Raw genomic sequence first — 17040 nt, 5'->3', positions numbered from 1 at the left:
AAATTGAACTGTACTTTAAGAAAGTAAGCATAATTTGTGGCTACTCTAGCAGTTGAGCTGATTTGTTCAGGGGCAGTTAACAGCCGCTAGAAACTGAGAGGAAAAGTGGAAGATATGTTTGCTTTGGAATTTTTTTTTTTTTTTTTTTTTTTTTTTTTTTTTTTTGGTGTGCCTTACATTTACATTATGAGGGAGACAATCTACTTATTTGAATTTTAAGCTCCTAAACTGCCAAAGCAGTTTTGATTTCTGTGGCATCTTACATACAATCTATTTCGGATTTTCTTTTTCGACTTCTGCCATATGATTTTTTGAAAATATGCAGCAGCTTCATCAAGCTGCTCAAATAGGAGAAACGAGGTACGAGAAGCACAGTAGCTAATATTGTTCAGTAACACTTGTATGCTCTAGCGAGCCCCACCCAGCTAATTGCCTGACAGACTTAAAAAAAAATTCAGGAAGGAAAAACAGCCAATCACAATCTTGGCCTTTCACACAAGGGAAAGAGATCACAAAAGGTGCTTCCTTTTTTAAAATGCAGGATTTTAATCACGTTCTTGAGACTGTCTCAAGTTTTTCAAAATATTCCTGAAGATGAGCGGATGTTGTTTCATTCACTCTGCTTTATTCTGAGTTATTTCATGCACGTATCCATGTATCATTTCACTGTGCTCCTCCTCCTTATGTCAGGGAATACAGAGCAAGAGGAAGCTCAGGTATGCCAGCTCAGCCCCAGCGCATTTTTAGAGGGTAGGGGGAGCAGGATTATTGGACAAGAGAAGATTATTTTAGCCACAGAAACTTTCAGCTTGGGCCCAGTAACCTAAGGTTTTTTTCAAGTCAGCAGGTGTCTTATTTAATAGCATCAGAAACCAATTAGAACTTTTATCAAACTATGGGAAACATCTGTAGTCAGTATGTAAATTTATTTGTTCTAAAATTATTATTGAGCTAAACTACAGAGCTTCCAAAGAAAGGAAGCAATGCTAATGTCATTAATTAACACACCTTTGCTTTAAACAACAAAGATGCCATGCCAGCTTTTGAAATCAGAGAGGAAATCTCAGATTCTGTATTCATTCTGCCGGCCTTTCAAAGAAATGACTGGTACAGCCCCCTCCCAAGAAAATGGATTTTTAACATTTGGTCCTCAGAAGCTCAGCCCTGAGAGTGCTTTATTGTGCTGGGTTTTACAATGGGTTTAATATAGCGGGGTGCCAAAGGGCAGGAGGGGAAGAACTTTACAAAGTAGATAAAGTAGGTCTTTTCAGGATGCAGACCAAAATTGGTAGTGTGTTTTATTTCATCTCTTAGGACTTTCCTGATGGAGTTCAGTTTTTACCATGCAGTTGTTAGAACATAGAACACTATGTTTGTGTGCCTTTTTCTGTTGTAACTAGATCTAATTTTTTTTAATTAAGAGAAAAAGCATGCATAAAGCCTTAAAATTGGCAATGTGTTTTTCCTGCTTTTAATACTAATGCTATTCTTGATTTGCTAACAGAGCTTACAATTGGTATTCGTTGTCATCTATTTCACTGACTGAGGTTAATATGAATGATTTTTTTTCTATTTGCGTGCCCACTTTCTGTAAGAATAACTAATTCACTGAATCACATACTATTGATGCATATAGATTGAAACAAACTTATTTAAAAATTACTGTTTATATCTTTCCTTTAAAATTTTAGGAAGCCTAAATTATATAGCAGTTGTAGGATATTATTCAAAAATTACTTTCTAAAAAGTAAAAGTGGATGTCAACAAAAAAAGGGGGAGAAACATTGCCAGAAGCCAGAAAATCTCTTAGTAAAGCTGCTAATTATTCTTAATGGGCAAGATGAGCACATTAAGAAACAAATGAATACATCAGTGAAATGTAATTGAAAATCGACCTGGCAATGGCATATCACATCTGAGTATTGGTCTGTATATTATTCTTATCATTTTAAAAATTGTTTTTGTTGTTCTTGGCTTCTGTATTTAATGAATCCAACTGAATCTTCTTAGTCTTTTAAGCTTCTAAGATTCTGATTTTTACCTCTTAAAAATAGCATTTCCTGATATTTCCTTTTAATTTCATATTATTTCTATTTGTTTTAGTATGTGAGGCAATGAATGGATTGGTTCTGAATCTTTATATCACAGAAGCATGTCAACCAGTTTTGAGGTTATTTATTATTTCCCTAAAATGTATCAAATGGATTGCCTGTGTCTTCTTGAGTTTTCCATCTTGATTCTGAAAAGCTAGATGTTGATCTGAGATTTATGAAACGGAGATGTCTGGAAAGATATTAAGACTTGAGATAGGCCGGGCGCGGTGGCTCAAGCCTGTAATCCCAGCACTTTGGGAGGCCGAGACGGGCGGATCATGAGGTCAGGAGATCGAGACCATCCTGGCTAATACGGTGAAACCCCGTCTCTACTAAAAAATACAAAAAACTAGCCGGGCGACGAGGCGGGCGCCTGTAGTCCCAGCTACTCGGGAGGCTGAGACAGGAGAATGGCGTGAACCCGGGAGGCGGAGCTTGCAGTGAGCTGAGAGCCGGCCACTGCACTCCAGCCTGGGCGGCAGAGCAAGACTCCGTCTCAAAAAAAAAAAAAAAAAAAAAAAAAAGACTTGAGATAAAAATGAATTTTTTAAGTCACAAATATTTTCTTAGATTCATGGGTAGTTTTCCCTAAGGTCTTCTTGGTCTCTTTAAACTGCATTGCTGGGTCTATGAACCCAAAGCTCCCACACCTGAGAGCTGCTCTTCCCTACAGATGCCATTTTATCTGTACCCCAAGAGAACAAAGGATAAATTAGAAACGGGATCATTTCGTTTGTCCAGTTATGAAATTTATTCCAAAACAGTGTGAAACGTGTTCCTTTTCTTTTTCTTTTTTTGTTTTTTTTTTTTTTTTTTTGGTAATGCCCCCTTAGTGTCAAGAAAGTAATCTTCAACAGCCCACATATAATAATTACTCCATAAGGTTTGTAGCTTGTGATGACAATGACCTAGGAATAGGAGAGACACATGGTATACTGAGCTATTATTGATACTAAGCCTCTGCTAAATTATGATGAATAAAAGTAGAACTCCTGAGGGTGAGCAGCCCTCTCTGGCTACAATCACTAATGTGCCCAGCACAGGCACCCTGCCTTAATAAACATCTAGCAGTTCTATGCAGAAGATTCCAATGTTTGGTGACCCATTTCTCGGTAAGCATCGTATCCCCATAGTATGCACAGTGTGGATCACAGATCTTGAACTTAGGATTCTCCAAAAATGGGTAAATCTCCTGTGCTTTTTAAAGGAGACACCCCTGGTTTAACATTATTTTTATTTAATAGAATCCCTGACTTGAGTAACTAATGAGTGAAGCTTCGTGTGGACTGTGCAGCCTGTACTATAGATGGTTGACAACGTGGAAATCCCAGGCCATCTTCCAGTGTCCAGGCTTCTTCTTCCAATGCCGGCTGTACGTCCATCTACGATGAGTCATAAGTAAACTCTATGTGCCTCACATTGGGTAGCAACTCAACAAATATCTATTTTTGGAATTAAATTAAAATTAATTCAACCAATATTAATGGCATGTCATTACAGGTGCTAAAGATACAATAGTGAACAAGGTAGGTCTAGTACCTATCCTTGTGGGACACAGATTTTGCCTTGGCTAGAATACATTTATACACATGAAGGGCAGAAGTCCTTTGATAACTTTGGTTATTTAAATTCTACAGTATAAATGTTCACATAATTAATTTTAACTTGTTTTTTTTTTTTTTCTTTTTTCTCCTTTTTGCGGAGAATGGGGTCTCAGGCAGTCTTGAACTTCTGGGCTCAAGCTATCCTCCTGCCTCCACCTCCCTAAGTGTTGGGATTACAGGTGTGAGCCACTGTGCCCGGTTCAGGTAATTAATTCTAAGCAGCAGGGAAAGAAAATAAAGTGTAACTGCCAAACCTCATATTAGTTACTTTACCAGCCTCTTCATCCTACCAAAGGTTTTGCCTGAATTATACACTAAGGTAATGAATTGACATGAATTGGGCACCTACTATGTGCCAGACCCATCATATGTGATACTCCATTAAGCCTAACAAATAGGTATCATTATTTCTGTTTTAGAGATGGAGTTCAGAGAGATTAATTTACCCAAGGACACACAGCCACCAAGTATCAGAACCAGCACTAGAAGCCAGGTTCATTTGACTTCAAAGCTTATGTTTTTTCTACTTAAACCATTCTGGGTCACCAAAAGCTAAAATGATTTGGTGAACCTCATCTTGCATTTTCTTACCATGCTCTGGAAATAAAGGCCTCTCATCCACAGACATAACAATTGGCATTGCTAACAGAGTTTATAGTACCTCTTTGGCATCTTCTTCAATTCATGTGAGTAATAAGCACATTTAAGAATATTTTGCAGCCTTAAATTAGCAAATATTGCCATGTTAAGCATTAAAAAGAAAAACCTTGAGAGATCAAAATGAATAGGGTTTATATTATAATCTCATAGTTTCCTACCCTCATTTTTGGTATTTTGGTATTCCAACGAAAATAAAGATAACATAAACCAAGAAAGCGGTGCTTTGTGAATCACAGTGTTATTATTTTTAAAATATTTTCTTGCTTAAAGAACATGACAACTCTCAACATGTAGCTATAACTACTGGTAAATAATTGCTAATTGCAGGAGGAGGCTGATATTTTTAACAATATGATACATACATATAACATGTATATAATTTGTTTAAATTACTATTATATAAAACTATTTTTTAAGAATAAAAATCAACTGAAACAAAATTGAAATGGAGCCCTACCTCTGAACAGGGCTTTATTTGAGAAGAAAACCTAGAGATAGAATTCCGGTTTCCTTTTAACCACAAACATATATCCTGTAGCTGTGGAAGTCCAGTTGCCTAGACAAGGGGATTGGAGGCAATTACTCTGTATTCATTTAATCAGAAATCATATTGAGGCTTTCTTTGCACCCAGTCCATCCCACTGAAGTCCTCCAGAAGGTGGGTGCGGTTCAGAGAACACGATTTGGCCCATTGTGTTGAACACTATCCTGGACATATTGACTCAATGTGATTGGATTTCCTTTATTACCCTGAGGTGACACAGAAGAATGATAAAATCTATTATTGGACACAGTGCCATCCAGAAGAACCATCAAAATCTGACCTAAAGTAAAGGGTGGGGAGCAGGAGATCTGAATTTATCTCTTAAGGTAATATTTTAAAACACTGTTGACATTTTTTCTTCTCATGCTCATTTTAATATTTAAAAAAACCTCTTAAACCACAAAACATATTTCCTGTCCAGTTCTAAAAATAAAGCCGCCTAAATACTGCTGTGGATTTTTTTTTATTTAAAAAATTGCTTCTAGAATATAAATACATATGTTTGCTTCAGCCTGACCACCTGGAGTCACAGGTTTATAAATTGTATAAAAGAATATAGTGTTAAGATGTTTACTAAAAATTATTAATAGGTTTTCTGAGTTATATAATTTAACTTCCCTGAGACTATTTTATAACAAGTATTACCTCCACTAACAAAATAATATGTTTTGCTTGATAGATTAGTCATGTACTCATACGACTCTACAGGTGTACTGGGCACATTATGGCATGCGGTTGGATGCCATGGAAACTCTAAGGAGGGTGTGGCCAGAGTGTGGGGGAACTTAATCAAAAACAGTTGTCAGCTGACTCTTTACTAATTTTGTTCTTCTCAGAATAAAGATGTCAGCTGTCCTTTTCTGCAAGACATTTCATTTAGAAGACTTTCCTGAAATACTTTCTTCCTGAAATAGACAGAACTGTAGGCCGATGTGTCATTTTAGTTAATCAAAACAAGTAGGCAAATTAGTCTCTTTTATTTTTTTAATGAATGTAATTTAACGGTATTTAATTTGCATACAGGAAAGTTCACCCAGGAAAAAAAAAAGTCTGCATTATAGCACTTTTGTAAACCTCAACAAAGCCCTTCATTAGGAGACCTAATTGATTTTTCCTACCCACCCCTGGGGGAAGAAAGCTATCACAGTACCTGCTTATTCACTCAGAGAAGAAATGGGTGTGCCTGGTGGTTCAAGCAGAGATTTGGGTTAAAAAGTCCTGTGGCTCTGTTTTTGCAGGGAGATCTTGGTCAATGCTTGCTTTGAGCATTCGGGAAACCTGTTTTTCTGAGCAATAGGAGAACATCGCTTGTCTGCTTGGTGTCCTCCCCATGGGCCCAATTTAGTTCAGCTTGCAGCCTTCACTGGAATTATTTTATTTCTTGACTATTTAAACCTGCCTTATTCCAAAAGAGGGATTTTGAGGCTTCTTATCGTGGCACATAGAATATACCATATAAAATGAATAGGAAAGTGAGGGCAGTTGGAAATTGGAAAGCCAGGAAAATATGATGAAGCCAGGAATAGGGGTCAGTAGAGAAAGTATATGTAACAGGGTCTCTTGTGGTTGTTAGAGTTAGGCCACACATTTGGCTCTGAGTTGCACAGGTGCTGGAGCAAAGAGAAAGAGAGGATCAACTCTAAGAGTTATAGTGCCGGGAAGTGGAAGCAACATCCCTTGATCTGCAGACCAGCTTTTGCTGGTGCTGAAACCTGACAATTTTTTCTGATGAGCCCTTGTAAATATGGCGCTGGGTGATGTAATGAACCAGCTCCTGAAAACGTCTTCCATAAATATGGCTCTTTTGTACAAGTCCTTCCATGCCAAAGGCCATAGCGTAAGTCTGTAAAGACAGTTCTTCAGGGGACTTTTCACTGAACTGACTTTCTCCAGTAATTCATTTTCTCTCAAAGATTCTCCAAGATCTTCTCCATCTTTTTCTTCTCACTTCCTCCCAAGTCTCATTCTGCTGCTCCTCTCCACCCCTCCCTTGTAGCGTTTAGGAGATTGGAAATATTTCACACTGGAAAGTCTCGGGAGACTGACATTGCCCTCCCTGCTGACAGAGAGGCTTGCCTTTGGACTCCTTGCCCTTTTAAGCAAGTAGGACATGGCACCTATGGGACAGTCATTTCCCATCAGCACTCATAACTCTGGGGCTTGCCATGATGATCCATCTCAGGTGATAAAATGCAGCCCAGGGAAGCGAAAGAGCTTGCCTGTGGCAAGTCAGCATCCTGCTTCCCATCCCACATGCAGCTCTTCTCCTTTCACGGTACTCATCCCATGCATGATAAAAAGAGCGGCCAGGCGCAGTGGCTCACGCTTGCAATCTCAGTATTTTGGGAAGCTGAGACAGGTGGATTACCTGAGGTCAGGAGTTTGAGACCAGCCTGGCCAACATGGTGAAGCCCCATCTCTCTAAAAATAGAAAAAGTAGCTGGGTGTGGTGGCTCATGCCTGTAATTCCAGCTACTAGGGAGGCTGAGGTGGGAGGATCACTTGAACCCAGGAAGTAGAGGGTGCAGTGAGCCAAGATCACGCCACTACACTCCAGCCTGGGCAACAGAGCGAGATAACAGTTTCTGGACCTTTTTTTTTTTTTTTTTTTTTCCGGTCAGTTCACAATCACTGCAGACATTTTCTTAACTGTGTCCTGTAGATGTGCAAGACATCATCACAAGGAATCAGAAGGCTGGTGTTTTTAAGACCCAGAAAATATCAAGCTGGTAAGATACCTTTTTGCATTAAAAAAACTCTCATTGAAATTGTTTTTCTTGATACTATGGATGGTTATTAAAAATAATAACAGCTAACATTTATTGAGCACTTACTGTGTGTCAGGCACTGTTTTAAGCACTTTACAAGTATTATCTCATTTAATGCTCGCTGGAATACTATGAGGCAGACAAACACTCTCATTATCTCCAATTAAGAGATGAGAAAACAAGATAAGTATATTAAACACTGGGTAGGGGATGATTTATGATTAGACAGTATGAGGTTGGGAGAAGCCAGGCCCGGGAACTCCTTAAATGGCTCTCTTCCAGTGAGTCTCAGCCTAGGAGCAGTTTTGTCCCCAAGGGGACTTTTGGTATTCCCTGGAGACATTTTTTTTTGTTGTCATGACTTGGTAGGAGAGCAGGGAGTGTTGCTACTGGCATCTAGTGGTAGAGACCAGGGATTCCACTGAACATCCTATGTTGCAAAGGACGCCCCCATACAACAAAGAAACATCTGGCCCAGAATGTCAATAGTGCCAACATTGAGAAACCCTGCTCTGTTCCATGATTTTAAAATAGTCTAGGTGTCCATTCCCTTTTACGTTCTGTTAATTCTTATACAAACTAGGGGGAATGCTTGCTCTTAACCAAAGCAGTGGTGGGTACTGTGATGCTACGTTTTATTTTTGCCCTGTTGGTAATGGATCTAGAGAAGTGAGTAATCATTTCATAGTTTTCACATGAAATATCTGTATTTGTGTATTTTTTTCTCATTCATTTAACCGCAGACTTTATTAGAATAACTCCATGTTAAATTAATTGTTTTCTTTATTATTGTGAAGCCGTCATCCTTTGGTAGTTTGAATTTTCCCTATTGTGAAGACACTTTCCCACCCCAACTTCCCAGTTTGATTTTTTTTTATTGGTTATATAAACTATTCATTAACAGACAAGGCCTACAGACTTTTTTCTCTTGGACACACCCACGGTACAGCCCTGGCGGCCAGTGGTCTAGATGTGCTGGCCTCGGACACGAAAATAGCTACAATGCTTAAAAACCAAAGTGACGACACATGTTGGTGTGAGGCTATGGAATAGCAATAATTTTTTTCTCTTATATTAATTGGTGAATGTAATGAAGTGTCCATATATGTATTTTTAAATCCTGCTTAAAATGTTGGGAGTAGGCTGGTGGCACAGGGGACAGCATATTCTGTGTTTCTCATATAAATGAACAAACCGCTTCTGTTTCCCAGAAAACCTGGGGTAGGTTGAGAGAAAGAGAACGGGTCTGGCATTACCTGTGGGGTCCCCGTTGTTAGGACAGCCTTTCCTTCACAGTGCAGAAAACCTGGGGTAGGTTGAGAGAAAGAGAACGGGTCTGGCATTACCTGTGGGGCCCCCGTTGTTAGGACAGCCTTTCCTTCACAGTGCAGAAAACCTGGGGTAGGTTGAGAGAAAGAGAACGGGTCTGCCATTACCTGTGGGGCCCCCGTTGTTAGGACAGCCTTTCCTTCACAGTGCAGAAAACCTGGGGTAGGTTGAGAGAAGGAGAACGGGTCTGGCATTACCTGTGGGGCCCCCGTTGTTAGGACAGCCTTTCCTTCACAGTGCAGAAAACCTGGGGTAGGTTGAGAGAAAGAGAACGGGTCTGCCATTACCTGTGGGGCCCCCGTTGTTAGGACAGCCTTTCCTTCACAGTGCAGAAAACCTGGGGTAGGTTGAGAGAAGGAGAACGGGTCTGGCATTACCTGTGGGGCCCCCGTTGTTAGGACAGCCTTTCCTTCACAGTGCAGAAAACCTGGGGTAGGTTGAGAGAAAGAGAACGGGTCTGGCATTATCTGTGGGGCCCCCGTTGTTAGGACAGCCTTTCCTTCACATTGCAGGCGGCCTTATCCTTCCGGAGAGGACTTCATTTTTGGACATGATTTTCAACCTGGTCTTTTAGTTATCAATCAGAAGTGCATTTTCTGTGTTGTCCTCATTTACATTTATTTAATGTTTAAGGTCATTTGTGACCATTTGAGTGTATTTCAGCATATGGAATCAGGGAATAATAGATTTCAGCTTCATGCTGTGAAGAGAGATTGTGTTTTTACAAGACATAATGTTGTTTACTGGGTGTTAATAATCACTAATTAATAAACATATCTAGACTTCTAAAATGTTGCATTTTGAGGAATAAAAATGTCAAGTGTTAAAGTTATGGAGTGCAATAGTATTTTCTGTCATCTCTTCATAAAATAATTAAGTTACATAAAGAAGCAAAATGTCGTTGTTCAACAAAGGACATATCCCAAATGCTTAATACATGGCCTTTGTTTCTATTTTTCTGTTCTCAAAACTGCTGTTTCTAGATATATTGTTCTGATATGTACTGGACATATAGACTATATGACAATAATAGTCATATAGAAACTTCCAAGATGAGGGTGGGGTTTTTTTCCCATCTTTATCTCATACTAGTTGCGGTCAGTTTCTTTTCTTTTGACCCCTGCAAGCATTTTGTTCAAAGTCTACCAAAGCACTTTCTAGAGAACAGATAGATTGAGTTAGTCCTTGAAATGCCTTGATCTTATATTAAGGAGCAACTTGATCAGTTAACTATCAAGAAGCTAAGAGAAATGGCCAGCCACTGATGTAATAGTCAGTATTCTCCCTCCATCCACTGCCTTCCCACCCATAACCAGTACAATGTGATGAAAGTATTCGTTCCACGAGAGAAGAAATAAAAGGAAGCCATTCACAAAAGCGCTAAGATAGAGTTCAATACTCTTTTTTAGTACCTCAATGCATATGCAGAATTTCTCCTCCAAATTGGAGGTGTGGAATAACAGTAGCGACAGATAACTAAGAGGTAAATACTATAGCTATAAAGCCCACACGTGAGCCAAATATTTCTGCTATTAAAAGGCACTTCAAAGCTTGACATGAAGTTTGTAACAGCTGAATGTCTCTTATGACTTCATTTGCAAAGATGTATAAGCTGAAAGGAAAGTCGTGATATGAGAACTATGAGCCTAAGAAATGGTATATAAAAAAAAAAAAAAAAAAAAAAAAAAGCTGCCCAGAAATTTGACTGGCATCCAAGCTCCTGTTCCCACTACTCCGATGATGTTCTCCATAACTAACAGCATTTCTCCTACTACTGACCTCTTCCTACCTCTTACACAGGGGCAGACCCAGGTTGTGTGGGGCCTGAAACTTATTTTGAGGGCCCACTTAAGAAGAATGAATTCTATTATACCTTACTTTGATAAATTTTACAGAAATATATGACCATGTGAACACATTACTAGGGCTTCTCCAAGGGCCTTGGAAGGGGCCTTGCAAGAGGCCCTGACGCTGAACCTTCATTAGCTTCACAGTCAATCCACCTCTGCTCTCGTAAGCACCACCATCCTTGCCTAGAGTAACTCTTCTCTTAGCTACCAAACTTTCCTGCTCCCTCTATCTATTTTAATCATAGTCTGATTGTAGCTAAATGTGAAAGATGTGTTGGTGAAAGTCTGGAAGCCTTAGCCCTGGCTGAATCTAAGATCCACTTATATGAAGCATTATATTCATTACTTTTCAGCTTAATACAGTTATTTGGTTTATTTGTTGTCCATCCATGCAGCCATCCATTCACTTAACAAATATGCCCAAAGTACTCTGCTTTTGAGAATATAAATATGCAGTTATCAAAAATAATTCTTGAACAAAGGAAACCATGCTACTAAATATAGCTAGAGATTGATGAAAGAGCAAGGATATTTACAGTATCTCAATTGTTGGGTTTATCTAAAGCCGTCTTCAAAATTGTGACTGTTTAACAAAGAACCATTTGGAGCTTTTGACGTCTACGTATTTCTAGTTCTTCCAGAATTAGTGAATAGCGTCATTCTCTGGTTAATATTAGTTGAGAGTTACTAAAAAGTATATTAAATTTACCCTGCTGTGATGATGAAAGTAAGTTTCACTTAAGATTGTATGTATCTTTGTGTGAAAGTTGCTAGTGAATTCAGGTTTATGACCTTTATTATTCTTTGATAAACCGTGAATTTTAGTAAACTATGGAACTTATGTTAAGACTTTTTTAATAACCCAAACTTTACCTTTATGTAGGCCCTCAAGATTGGTTTTTGGTCGCATTGCCCTATTGCTTTTTAAAGATTTATACCTCCTCTGAGACTCAGTTTCCTTTAGAGGTTAAAATGGGGTTGTGGAAAATGATTTTTGAAAGGTACGTTCCAACCATGTGGAATCCAGTGGCTGATTTTCCTGGGCCTTCTGCAGTCTGCCCTTGTATCCACATCTCATCTAGCTGCCGCCTCCTCTTTTGGTCACCCAGGCCTCCTCGCTTGCCTCTGACAGATATGATCTCTCCATCTCTCATCTTTGCCATTCTTGTTTCCCTCCTCTTCTCCATCTAAATCCTTCCGTCTAGGATGGCTCCACTACCATTTTCCCCCTGCCTTCTCAGACTATCTCAGCCTACCCTAATTTTTTAAATTTCTGCTGCCCTTAGAACATTGAACACAGTTGAATATGGCATAGTCTCTTATTGTTCAAAACATATTGGCTTTGTTTCCATGTTCACTGGTTTATCAAGTTGTTGACAAATATTTTGATCACCTTCTGTTTGCCAAGTCCCATTATAGATGCTAGAGATGGAGTGGTAAACAAGATGGAAAAGGCCATGCCTTCTTGGAGTTTATGTCCTAGGGAGGACATAAGAAACAGATCGTTTTCTTGAAGGCAAGAATTCTGCTTAGTATGTTTTTGTACTCCCTGAAGCAATTAGTACACTTCATCCTTGGTATATGAAAGCTTTTAAAATTGGTATTTAGAGAACATTTTGAAAGACATGAATCCATAAGGCTTATGGAACCAAACCATTTTTAGTAGAGGAAAGTCAAGCTCTAGAGAATCAGACATCCGTTTCTACATCAGATAGCTGACTTTCATTTCAGTGTTGGCCTCTTCTCAGGCATGCACATGTAGTGTCTGTAGACACTAGTGTCTGTAGACAGTGTGAGGAGGCATTTATCTGTTCTTTGTCAGGTTGAAGAGGAAGGTTAGTAGAAGGTAACTGAGATAAGGAAGCTGAGGGCTCTCTTTAAGAAACTTTCTGATAAAATATACCTGTTAGTGAATTTTGCTAGAATTATAGTAACAGAATCCTGAAGACCGCTGAGAATTCTAGAGATGCCACACTCCTGTTTCCTTCTGTTGCTGTCTTGGCTATGACAAAATGAAATTATCATGTGTACTTTCTGTTACTAACATAACACTGTTGATTTGCTTAACAAGTTTATAGATGGGCTCATATCCCTACTATTTAGTGTTTTGCACTGAAGACACCAACTCCCATAAGATTAGCCAGTTTCAGCTATTTTGATAGAGTTATCCTTTTTGTATTAAAATGAGACACATTTTAAAATAGGAGGATGCTGTATTTTTAGGGACCCTCTTAAACTACAGTCAATTAAAAATTAAGGCCTTTTATTTTAGAATAACATTGTATTGATTCTTTGGATTTGCCCACTTCTATTTTTTACCAAGGTCAAAATCTCACTACCAAAAATAGGCCAGGTTCTGTATGCAAGTCAGACTGATGTATTCTCTGTGAAAATGTCTTCTGGTTTTAAGAGAGAAATCCTTCTCCCTTCCCAGAATTGTATATCACAGAAGTTACATATCAATAAAAATATTTTTATTTTCAAAGGAGTTCTTCACTAAAAAATAGAGCCATTTAAAAAAATTTTTTTAGAGAATGGTCACATGATAAATCATTGTTAAACAATCATTTATTTTTTACCTTAATAATGGACATTAGTTTGTTTTTGATATTTTGCTATTATAAACAATGCTGCAGTGAGACACATCTTTACATAAATTATACATTTGCAAGTGTGTCTATACAACAAATTTTCAGAAGTGGATTGCGTCAATTTGTACAACCCTACCAAACTGCATAATTTTTGTCAGTATAACTTTGTAATATATTTTCATATTTCATATTTACTAAGACAATATTTAACAAACTTGGAGTCTCTCTATGCAAGAACAGGTGTTCTCTTTTTAAGTTTTTTAAAGTGTTTCACCAGCATTTTTATTTCTCTTAAGTTTATTTTTAGAGACTTTTTATTGGTCTTACAAATAAGATTTTTTCTTCCATTATATTTTCTACTTCCATTATGTTTTACTATGGGGTTTGGTATAATAAATGTTTAGTCACCTCAGTGGGTTATTGTTTTGAATATTTTGCAGGTTTATCCTCTTGAGTTTTCCAAGCAAACGATCACATCATCTGCAAATGATGACAACTGTAACTGCTTTCTAATTCTCATACCTCCTTTTTCTGTCTCTTGTATAATTTTATTGGATAAAAATTTCCACAATGATTATTAAATATTAGGCATCTTTGAGTCTGACTTTGTTGGGAATCTACTAAATTTTCACCCCATTAAGTATGCATTAGCTTTTGAGCTGAGATATATATGATATTTTTTATCTTCTTAAAATTTCTTAAGAGATGTTATCATAAGTAAATATGGAACTTTAGTAGATATCTTTTCAGCATCTATGGAGATGTTCAAATTGCTTTCCCTATTTTATTTATAGCTATGACAAATTATATCAACAGGTTTCCTAATATTAAAACATCTCTGCATTTCTAGTAGTTACTTGGTCACGGTGTTTTAATTCTTCTTTTAATATGCTTCTGTGTTCTAACAACAAATTATCTGAGATTTTTTAAAATTACAACTTTATTGAGATATAATTCACTTACTATACAAGTCACCCACTGAAAGCATATATAATTAAATGGCTTTTAGTATATTCACAGAGTTGTGCAAGCATCACAATCATTTTAGGGTATTTTCATCACCCCCAAAAGAAAGCTCATACTTGGCCAAATGTGCTGGCTCACACCTATAATCTTAGCACTTTGGGTTGCCAATGTGGGAGAATTGCTTGAGCCCAGGAGTTTGAGATCAGCCTGGGTAACATAGTGAAACCCCATCTATTGAAAAGAAAAGAAGAGGAGAGGAGAGGGGAGGGGAGGGGAGGGGAGGGCCTCATACTCATCCCCCTTTCTCACTCCTCCTCCCTTCCAGGGTTAGGCAACCACTAATCTATGTTCTGTTGCTATGCCTTTGCTTATTCTGGACATTTCACATAAATGGAACTGTATAATATATGGTCTTTCACATCTGGAATCTATCGCTTAAAATAGTGTTTTTAAGGTTATTCATGTATAGCATGTATCAGGACATTTGTCATTTTTAGTACTGTTCCATTGTATGGATAGACCACACTTTATCCATTCATCAGCTGATGGACATTTGAGATGTTTCCTTTTTCTTTTTCTTTCTTTCTTTTTTTTTTTTTTTTTTTTTTTGCTATTCTGGATAATGCTGCTATGAACATTTGTGTACACGTTTTTGTGACAAGTTTCATTTCTCTTGGGTTTATATGGTCACATGGTAACTCTATATTTAACCTTTTGAGGACCTGCCAGACTATTTTTCAAAGTGGCTGAACCACTTTAAATTTTCTACCAAAAAGTATGTGATGTTTTCTGAGCTGTTTGCATTGATATTCATCAGTAAAATTGGTCCAGAATTTTCTTTATTGTGCGAACTTGTCCGATTTTAAATAGCATTGACGTGATAGCTATTTAAAATAATTTGGAAGTTTTTCTTATCTTTTGAACCAACTCTTAGTGGGTTGCCCTACACTAGATCATAATTCTAGATCAGAACAATTTTTACCTCATTATTTTGTGTGTGATATTTGGAGATATAGTGGCAAGAAAGAATAAAATTACATTAAAAAATGCACTGCACTTGAAAGTATATAAGTTTGAAACATAAAAAAGGAAGAAAAATGAAAACACCAAAAAGCAATAAATAATTTTGTGATTTCATCTGAGACATATATAATGGTAATTTCTAGTCCATTCATTCTAATATTTTGTTGCCACTTTGTTTTGCAACTATGTAAGTTAATCAGCTGTCATAGGATCAGAGATACTTGAAATGGAAAATACAGTTAGTAAAATAATTAGTACCTTTCATTTCAAGGTCTTGAAACCCTTTCTAGTCCTCTTTAACCAGTGTAGAATATACTGGTCTCCAACATGAAGGGGGTCTGAATGTTAGGAAACTATCCCTCTTTTGGACTCTGAAATAAGTTCATTGCTGCTAAATTCCAAACAAAAACACAGAGCTGGGATCAGTTTTAAAGTCAGTCCAGAAAAATATAAGTGATACGCTGTAATAACAGTTCTCAAACTTTGTTCACAGAATCATTTGTATAGCTTCTTATGACACACATTCTTGAGCCCCACACCCTGAGAGACTGAGGCGGGCCTGGGGTTTTGCATTTCTAACAGGTAACTCTGATGTCTGGTCTGGAGCCCTCACTTGGGAACCACCAAACTAGAGTTCTCTCTGATGTTTTCTCATTCAATTCTGTAGTGTTCCATAGATTTAAAGTTGTTCAGATTTTCTTGCCGGGCATGGTAGCTCGTGCCTGTAATCCCAGCACTTTGGGAGGCCGAGGTGGGTGAATCACAAGGTCAGGAGTTTGAGACCAGCCTGGCCAAAATGGTGAAACCCCGCCTCCACTAAAAATAGAAAAATTAGCCGGGCGTGGTGGTGGGTGCCTGTAATCCCAGCTACTTGGGAGGCTGAGGCAGGAGAATTGCTTGAACCCGGGAGGTGGAGGTTGCAGTGAGCTGAGATCGCACCACTGCACTCCAGCCTGGGTGACAGAGCAAGACTCCATCTCAAAATAAATAAATAAAATAAATAAATAAATAAAAAATAAAGTTGTTCAGATTTCCATTCAGTAAAGCCACTTCCATTCACTGTATTTTCTTGCTTATTTTATTAGATGTTATGCACTTACAAAGAAAGGAAAGGACCTGACTTAAAGTCAGCTCTTAGATCAGCATTTCCATCTCTTCCTGATTCGATCTTGGGAGACTGTGTGCTTCCAGGAATGTATCCATTTCCTCTAGATTTTCTAATTTGTATGCATAGGGTTGTTTACAGTAGTCTCTGAGGATCTTTTACATTTCTGTGGGATCAGTTGTAATGTCACCTTTGTCATTTCTGATTATGCTTATTTGAATCTTTATTTTTCTTTGTTAAGATAGCTAGGGGGGTCTATCAATTTTTTATTTTTTATTTTTTTTTGAGAACCAACTCTTGGTTTCATTGATCTTTTGTATGGATTTTCTATTTCTTAATCTGGGTGGTGGTTACAAGGGTGTTTGCCTGATAATAATTAAGGCATGTATTTATTCCATGTGGTTTACTGTGTCTTATTTCACAATACAACATGTCTTTTGTTTTTTTTTAAAAAAGCCATTTCAGTAGTTTCAGAGAGAGAAAAAGAGGTAGCCCTGACCTGAATGA

General features: G+C 37.8%; 1 protein-coding gene across 2 annotated transcripts in view; it reads left to right on the top strand.

Moving 5' to 3' along the window:
- CAMKMT (calmodulin-lysine N-methyltransferase) overlaps window positions 1-17040 on the top strand; it is a 419013-nt gene that overhangs the window by 357490 nt on the left and 44483 nt on the right. For both annotated transcript variants that reach the window (XM_030921734.1, XM_010356520.1), the window contains exon 7: window positions 7564-7630. In XM_030921734.1, coding sequence (XP_030777594.1) covers window positions 7564-7630 — 67 coding nt within the window. The remainder of the gene's footprint in view (window positions 1-7563; window positions 7631-17040) is intronic.

The sequence above is a fragment of the Rhinopithecus roxellana genome, chromosome 17 (genome assembly GCF_007565055.1).
Source record: "Rhinopithecus roxellana isolate Shanxi Qingling chromosome 17, ASM756505v1, whole genome shotgun sequence".
NCBI lineage: Eukaryota > Metazoa > Chordata > Mammalia > Primates > Cercopithecidae > Rhinopithecus > Rhinopithecus roxellana.
This window is presented reverse-complemented; position numbering and strand designations above follow the sequence as displayed.